Raw genomic sequence first — 8,897 nt, forward strand, 5'->3', positions numbered from 1 at the left:
ACAAGTTTGCGCTCGAATGGGTCGGCCCGGACACAAAACGGACAAGATGGGTCCGAGCCGTCGCGCGCTGAGCCGCCCGATTTATTCTTTTTACCCCAAACGGATGGGGCCAGATAAAATGGGGTCGCGCGGTAGAGTTGGCCTAAGCAATGAGCAGGCACAAGCAAGGCATCTATATATGTATAGATATCGGCGAATGGAACTGCATGCGCAGCAACAGTCTAATGATTAGGAACAATTAATCTCACACACACAGGAGTTCACTCAAAAGTTGGTGCACGTACAAATGAAGCCAAACTGGAATTTTCTCTTTCTTTTACTGAAAAAGGAAAATCGGATATTGGTCCTCAGCCAAAAACACGCGCACACGTACACGCTTGTGCCCACTTATCTCCCTTTTCTGAGTCTGAGCGGCGGCTTACCGCTCCTCTTCCACATGACTAACGCTGTGCTGCCGTCTGCTGCATGCATGGACGGCTTGATTGTCTCGTCGTGCAAACATCGTGCATAAATTGTCGTGTGTAGCAGGACTCCATGACTAAACCCTCGGGTTGGCGAAGGTTTTTCTTTAGGAGAAAAAAAAAAGGAAAAATCCTTGAGGACTCGTGATTGTTCATTGCACCAATAATACTTCCATTTTTTAATTTTCTTTTCAGGCCTGTCTTTTTAACCTGCAAAGGAAGTAAACAAATAAAAGTATTGGATTAGATGAGATCACATACAGCACCAGACCAGTTTGCCACTGTCAGGTGTAAATATGTGCCATCATCGCAAAAAGAAAAGGTGTCAATATATGTGCCCTCGTCGCAAACAAGAAGAAGTGTAAATGTGCCGTGGGATGGGTTGAATTCACAGTAGATGAGTTTACCATAGTATGATTTGGGCGCATTGCAGCGGAAGCATTTGGTTCTGTTGGCGTAGTTTTGCACGGTACAATCCAGTCTGCATCGCCAAAACACGTGGTTAATTTTCTTTCTTTTCATGCATGCACATTCCTTGGAAAGCTAGCTTTAATCTAGGCACTAGTGGAGCATAACCGATTAGCTAGCTAGGTAGACTAGTAGAATGCCCGTGCGTTGCCACGGGTTTTTAATTTATTTATTTTGATTACACCTATGAATAGAACGCATATCAAATTTCACATGTATTTTTTTCTTCTGATTATGCATATAATGTATATCATATTTCACATATATAGAAAAAATAGCCTGCGACAATTGGAAAATAATTGAAGTCCACTGCAATGTAACTTGATTATGTATAGGTAGAGAGCAATATTATATGTTACAATTAAGGTCTACATGATGCGCTTAAGATATTTCCGGTCAGGACTGCTGCCTTTAGCTTCATTTGGATGGTATCTATAATACAAAAATATATTTCTCATCTCATAACCATCCTGCACAAGCACTATATAATTAGTATGAAGATTTAATCAAGCTAATATATACCTATAGATTTCTTGTTCAGTTTACTTTTTTTATCAATAATAAATCACTCAACATCTATCTCTTTGTCCAACAACTCTCAACTCTCTCTGCAACCCCAGTCCATGGTTGCCACCTCTGTCCGTCTCTCTCTCTCTCTCTCTCTCTCTCCCTCCCTCCCTCCCTCCCTCCCATCAATCACTTGACTTGGAATAAAAAAGGGTTAGAAAAGATACTGTATAAATAGCATGCAGTCTTGCTAAATATTGCAGTGTGATAATAATATAGTACTTGTGTAACACCTTCTTATGATTTGCAACAAAGAGAAATTTACGGTCAAGGTTCAACAACACACTGTATTTTTCGAAAAGATGGAGTAACACTCTAATGTCCGTTTCAGTCTGATGTGTGTTGCTAAGATATGGTACCCATAAACCAGTTTGTGAGCTATTAAGAGGGACAATGCATACTCCAAATCTGTTTTGCACGGATTATGGTTCAAATAAAGATATTTCGTTGGCTGCCAAGAAGAGTGTAACAAATCTAGTAGACTATGTGCCCTTATCACTTTGTAGCTTTGTTCGTACCTCTACATCAACACAATGGAAAGTAAAAGTATGATGACAGCAGATATGCAAAATAACTTACAATCTGAGTAACCAAATGTAGTGGTTGAGATAGAAGTGCAATCCTTTTGCGTTAATAGTCACCATGTAGAAGAAGACCCATCTGATCATCCAAATACTATATATACAATATGCACCGTAAGCACTACATTCTTAACCCAATACAGGAATTGTAAGTAACAAGAAATTTTAAAATTATCTCTCTTAGCTGTAGACTCTGTTGATTTTTCTAGTGGTGAACTTTCCATGATGCACTACTTTTCCATGGTTAATTGTCAGTCTTTTGAGTTAAACCGAAAAAGGCTTTCGCCCTGCTTTATAAATAAAGCAAACCGCCACATAGCACCAGTACACAAGAAGGTTCACACCACACACACACAAGTCTCACAAGACAGAGTACAAAAGGTTTTGCTGAGGGCACACCTCAACAAGCCCAAAATAAACACAAAATGGGGCCGGGGAGGGACCCGACCCCTAATCCGGCTCGGGAGGTGGCGGAGGGAGCGGCGGCGATAAGTGGACGACCATCGAGCGGAGGTCGGCGATGAAGGCAGAGATGGCGTCCCGATCCTGGGGCGGCTAAGCGGCTGCCAGAGCTGCAAGTAACCAGACAGTTTGAAGAGAGCGTCAGTAGCACGCTGAAGCGGAATGCGCTAGATCACAAATCTATTGCGGATCGTCCAGAGGGTCCAAGCAAGAGTCCCAATCTCCAGCCACCTAATGTGGCGAGAATGCGGGAAGGAGGCCTGGAGTTCAGCGAACATGTCGGGGAAATTGGTGTGGCACCAGTTGCCACCAACCACCTCACGAAAACAGCCCCAAAGAAATTGGGCGGACAAGCAAGTGAAGAAGATGTGATTCGAGTCTTCAGGGACGCCACAAAGCGGGTAAAGGCCGGTACCGGGGCCATTGCGCTTGCGGACCTCTACGCCAGACGGAATCCGTCCGCGGATCCATTGCCACATGAAGATTCAGATCTTCAGGGGAAGGCGGACATGCCAAACCGCCGTGAGGGGAGGTGGGGCGGAGGAGGGGGCGATAGCCCGGTAGAGGAACTTGGTGGAGAATTGTCCCGACGGCTCTAGGCGCCACCGAACAGAATCCGGGCCAGCGTCAACCTGTGGCTTGTGGAGGGCAATGCAGTCAAGCAGCTCCTGCCAGTCGGCAGTTTCCAGAGGCCCAAATGGTCTCCGGAAGGCGAGACACCCTAAGTCAATAAGGACCCTCTCAACCGAGATCCTAGGATCTACGACGATGGAGAAGAGGTCGGGGGAGCGCACAGCGAAGGGGGAGTCGCCCACCCAGCGGACAAACCAGAACAGAGTCGTAGCTCCAGATCCAACCGAGATGGATGTCCCGATGCAAAGCACCGGGAGCAGCTGGATGACCGACTGCCAGAACTGGGAGCCGCCAGTTCTCTGGCAGAAGGCAAGTTGGCTGTCCACGAAGGTATTTATTTCGGATAATGTCTAACCAGAGGCCACCTTGCCCTTGGGCAATCCGCCAAAGCAAGCAGGATAGTAGGGCGATGTTCATGTGCTTAAAGCACATGATCCCAAGCCCTCCTACTCCCGAGGCTTGCAGATGTCCGTCCAGCTGACCATATGGTGTTTCTATCTATCGTTGTCGCCTGCCCAGTAGAAACGAGACTGGACTTTGGCGATCTCATGATGCAGGGTTGTCAGTCTTCTTCAGAAAAAACATCACATTACCAACAAAAGCTTCATCTTCCACCAAAAGAGCACATGTACCGTTGCCTTGCTAAAATGCTTCAGATTTGGTAACTTGATTGCTGCAATTACCACACACAACTGAAATAAACCACAATAGGACAGACAAACTTAATTTCGGACGTCAAGTTAATAATCATGGAGAATTAGCATCTCTTTGAAGATTGTCCAGAGTGCAATCAAATCATATTTTGTTGTAGCTTAACACAAAACAAAACAAACACATTTTCTAAAAGCGTAATCTCGACAGTGAAAAACATCAAAAGGGCATTAGCCGTGCATACAGATTAATTAGTCCTAGCAAATCTATAACACCAGTATAGTTTTCAAATCAGTCATAGCAAATCTAGATTGACACTAAACCTTCTACTAACTATGTCAAACTAAACAGGAACTTTGCATTGTCTGGTCACTGCGTCTACAATCCGACATGATTGATTAATTAAGTTGGCAGATTTTTTTATTTGAAAAGAGAGTTGGTAGATGATTTTAAACTGCAACAACTGATATATGTGTGTGGCATGCACGCACACCTAGCTAGCTTCTTGGTAATGGTCACCGACTAACAATCAAACGAAGACATACACGGTGCTTAACCAATAATAATTTAGCAAATTACAAGTTAACTAAAGCATCAAATTAATTGATAGATTCTTGGTCATGGTCAATGACTAACAATCAAAGCATCAAATTAATTAATTACCAGCATATGGATGCAGAGGCAGTTGGTTGTGGGGCCTTGGACCTCTGGACCCTGAGGCGGGCGAGGTTGCAGTTAGTCCTCCGGTCGTCAATCACCGATACGGACCGAAGCACGCCCTAATGGCCGCCTCCGCCTCCCAAAATGTAACCTGCCAAGCATCCATCTAGGCATAGCATCAACTAACGGGGCTGAATTAAACAAGAGAATTAACTACTGAACATGAATCGATGATGAGGGGAAGAGAGAATTGTTTGGGTGGGTACTCACGAATCCGCGGCCTTGGATATGTCGGTGCCCTTGTTGGCGATGACGACGGCCTCGAGGATCTCGCCGAAGAGCTCGAACTGGTCGTGCACACCCTCCTTGCTCATCTTCCACGCCAGGCCATCCACGAACACCTTCGCAGCCGCGTGTCATCGCTGCCCGCCGACGCCTGATGAGCCATGGAGACCCTCTTCTCCTTCTTCTTCTCGCTCTGGGATCGGCCTGGTTTCTAGTGTAGCGCTTGGTTTCCGTCGATGTAGTGAATAGATCAGCGGCGTTCTAGGGATCTGGCGATCTCGTACGTGTACAAGATTCGGCGGCGTCTTCTCTGTGAGGTCGGCGGCGGCGATCTCGTGCGTCTGTGTGAGGAAGATCACACGACGGTGGCTGCATGTCCTCCAGGGGATCGATAGGATCGGTGTTTGTGCGGGTTGTTTTTTTTGGGGTGCTTGCGTGGGGTGGGGTGGGGACAAAAAACCAACGAAAAAACCGGACCAAAATGGTGGGACGAAAAAAATTCGTGAAGACTATTCTACCAACTGAGACATTAGGGGTAGAGATATTAGTGCATGATGCTATAAAGCAAAGGATTCCATCCGTCAGAATTAGCATACACAACCAATACTTCATAAATTCATATGCTCAATCAATTAGAACACAAAGTTACTTCCATTCAAGATGAAAAACTAACACAGGTGAATGCCCGTGCTACCATGAAACAACAAACTAAGACACTAATCAAAACATCATTTCAATTCACAATGTGAACGTCACATGCGACTTATGACTGTGTTGCGACAAAAATTGATAGTACAAATCAAGCCGAACATATTTTTCATCATGAGTCAATCTATTTTTTTGTCTTTCTTGATTAGTTCATTAAATGAGATATTGATTAAAATATCTATGTCATGTGCATGTGTCACAACATTTTGTGTAAAACATTGGACTATTTCTCCTATTTTCTGTTCTCAACACCATCTCAGTATTTTTGTTTCAACCTGTTGTGCTCGGCGATACTTACCCCTAGGGACTCTCTTCCTCTCGTCTTCTCCTCTTTCCCGATGAAATCAAAGCATACGGTAAAACAATGTTAAAATCAAACATTTTCACGCGTCTTTTGTGCAAGTACCTCAACTGTAACTAAGGGTGAGTTGCCAACAACACGTCTCTTACCTGTTGTCAGGTATAGCTAGCGCCTAGCAAGGAAAATGATTTCAGTTGGAAAAACATAACTGCTGCTGAAGTAGTAAGATATTTGTGACCAATCCGATCTACTTCTATGTATTTTATTGAGGAAGAAAATCTACACCGGTACCAACCAGAACGTAGGAACGAAACAGAAAACGAAAAAACTGTGTTGGTCATTGCCATCGCTGCAAGTGAATGAATTCTAAAATATTCTCCAGCTCAATAGATACACCACCATACATGCAATGCAAGCTACATAGTCATTATCATCTCTGAATTATGTTTAATTCACAAAAAGGATCTATTCACCATTTACTCAATAGAAAGGAGATACAAAACTTATGCGTAAAATATAATATGATGGAAAATTAGATGCCAGCAGTTTCTGTAATATTCAAACTTTGTACATTGCAAATTGCAAAAGAAAAAACTTTAGACAAAAGCCTGCACGATTACCGGCTGGATATCATATAGAAATATATTCAGAATTCTAGAGCGGTGATTACTGATAGCACATATGCTAGTGGAGAGAGAACTCACTTGTTGTGAGAAGAGGAAGAAGCTATGGCCAAAGGTTCGTTGACATTTTCGTTGAACATGCTTCTCGAGCAGGTAAACACACAACGGCATCCTCCCGTGGCTGGCAACGGCGTGTAGAGCCCTGGAGCCACCGTCCCTAGCTGCCTCCTTGATGCGGCCGTTCCTGCCATCTAGCGCCCTCGCCATGCCTGGAAAAAAATCGCCCAAATCAGAAACAAGGGCAAAAAAACAAACGCCCAAATCAGGATCTGGATGACCTGGACGCAGGGCGTCGTTGGAAGGCGCGGCGGCGAGCTCCATGACACGGCCATGGCGGCACCTGCAGAGAGGAATGGCGTGCAGCGCATAGGCATCACGTGTGGATACCTGCCTGCGGCGACGAGCTGCCGAGGGGCCGAGGGAGGGCACGTAGAGGAGGCTCGATCAGCCAGCTGAGGAAGAGGCAAACGCAATCACACATGTATCGATCGATCCATGAAAAACTTTGCTCGCTGCCTCGCTCGCCTCCTGGACTGCCCAGCCGCGGCGTTGCCCTTTGTGTTAGGTGGATGGGGCGCTCGGCTGGGAAAAGGTAGGGAGGGAGGGCAAGGGGTGCGGGGCGGGGGCGGCGGCTGCTGGTGTAGAAGGGGATGAGCGCGGGCTAGCTAGGGATCACGGGAGCCGGGAGGGAGGTCCTGCGTAGGTTTTCACGTTTGGTCTTTTTTTGAGGATGACGAACGAACGACTTATGCTCAGGAGAAAAGATAAGCGCGTCTAGTGCGTGTTCGAAGGAGCTAAGTATGGAAGGGGATCGGTGAAAAAAATAAATGAAAAGGTAGGTGATTTGTTTGGAAGCTGGTCCCATGTATATGATATTATTTTTGAATTCTTAATTACCAAATATTTACACGATTGAATTCAATCGACACCTACCAAAGTAAGCACGAATAAATGAAAAGAGGATCGGACGCGATTCGGTTTTAGTTGCGAAGGAGAAAAAATTTAAAATGAGGGAGATGGTGAGACGGGGACCAAAAAAATTAGCGAAAATAAACCGTGGATGTTATTCACCAACTCAGACATTAAGAGTAGAGATTTGTTTCCTAATTAATGTGATCGAGCAATTTAATGTAAGGTTAATTAATTTAGATTTGGTCTTTAGAGATTGATTCTTTCACATGAAGACATTTCTTAATAACTTGCGCCAGAATGGAAAGTTCTGATCCGTTCAAATTTTTTTGTTGTGTGTGAGGATGACGCGAAACTAAACCGGTGGGGTGGGGTAGGTGACGAAAAAACCAGCGAAAAAACCGTGAAGACTATTCACCCACTGCTTCATTAAAAGTAGAGATAGGAGCCGAGGCAGACGACGAACCTGGGGCAGATCCAGTCGCCGGCCTTCCAGCCGGCCTGGCCGGCGGCGTTGAACCCCCAGTTGTGCGCTACGGCGGCGGAGTCTGTCTTTGCGGCGCTGCACTTGAAGCAGCTGGCGCGATTGGCGTAGTCGTTGACGCCGCAGCAGCCGCAGTACCAATCGCCGGGCTTGACTTCCCAGCTGCCGCCCATGGCCGCGTAGTCCGGCCGCTCGGCGCCCAGCTTAGCCTCGTCGCACCGCTGGCAAGCGTCCCGTTTGCAGAAGTTGAGGTACTGGCACGACCTGCAACTCCAGTCACCCGACTTCCTGCTCATCATCACCTTCTCCATCTCTATTAATAATCAGAAATTAATGGATCCTTGTATCTTTCTATCTATCTATCTATCTATCTATCTATCAGACCAGTCAATGTAGCGTGTGTCTAGTCTAGCTATCAATCTAACCCAAGGAGAAGGTGATGAGAGGCAGCTTAGCTTGTCTTGTGTTGGATGGTCGGGTTGGTTTGGAGATGGGAGGTGGAGCGGTCTTTTATATACGGTTTGGTGCTGCACCAGGAGGAGAGGCCGGAGAGGGGAGGAGTGGAGTAGAGCTGGCTAGCTTAGGCCAGTTAGTTGGGGCCCAAGTAAAGCCGGACGGAAAGGTGGATGCATTATTGTTTCTTCTTGCTCCACCTCCACCTCCACTTCCATGCAGATGCAGGGCAGGCTGAGTGAGTGTGCGCGCTACCCCCCCCCCCCCCCCCCCCCCTTTTATTTCTTGCAGCAACTGGGGAATCCCCACGATTGATGGGCCTTTCCATGCTCTGCAAGCTAGAGATCACTGTGCTGTGTGAGCGGGGAGTTCCCGCCTCCTCCGGTCTCCAGCTTCATCACGCAATCTCTCGTCTTCTCTTTCCATAGTTTTATTCTTTTGTGCTACTTAGTTTTCCTTCGTTTGCGAAATGGACGAAGGACTTATATTAAATAGTACAAGCACTTTCAAAAACACTCTTACAAAAATTAAAACAAACATCCAAATTTTGGGGTGCCGAAGTCTTTCTTCCATCTGCATCCACCCACGGTG

General features: G+C 46.0%; 1 protein-coding gene across 16 annotated transcripts; it reads right to left on the bottom strand.

Annotated features, from left to right (window-relative positions):
• Positions 1-206: 206 nt before the first annotated feature.
• On the bottom strand, positions 207-8,539 carry LOC109757105 (uncharacterized). Of its 16 annotated transcripts, none has more exons than XR_002231459.4 (7): positions 7,836-8,525; positions 6,848-6,912; positions 4,754-6,669; positions 4,487-4,634; positions 2,076-2,171; positions 869-942; positions 207-671 (listed from the first exon to the last, which is right to left on the bottom strand). XR_002231459.4 is itself a non-coding variant. In XM_020315943.4 (5 exons), the coding sequence occupies exons 1-5, from the start codon at positions 8,162-8,164 to the stop codon at positions 653-655; spliced, it is 675 nt and encodes a 224-aa protein (XP_020171532.2). In that variant the 5' UTR covers positions 8,165-8,538; the 3' UTR covers positions 207-652. The 16 variants fall into 16 exon arrangements, 3 of the variants coding, with proteins under 3 accessions (XP_020171532.2, XP_045090720.1, XP_040259812.1); XR_012204867.1 differs by having other exon boundaries at positions 2,076-2,649; XR_012204871.1 differs by having other exon boundaries at positions 2,076-3,845.
• Between the last annotated feature and the right edge of the window lie 358 nt (positions 8,540-8,897).

This window comes from Aegilops tauschii, chromosome 3 (genome assembly GCF_002575655.3).
Source record: "Aegilops tauschii subsp. strangulata cultivar AL8/78 chromosome 3, Aet v6.0, whole genome shotgun sequence".
In the NCBI taxonomy this organism is placed as follows: domain Eukaryota; kingdom Viridiplantae; phylum Streptophyta; class Magnoliopsida; order Poales; family Poaceae; genus Aegilops; species Aegilops tauschii.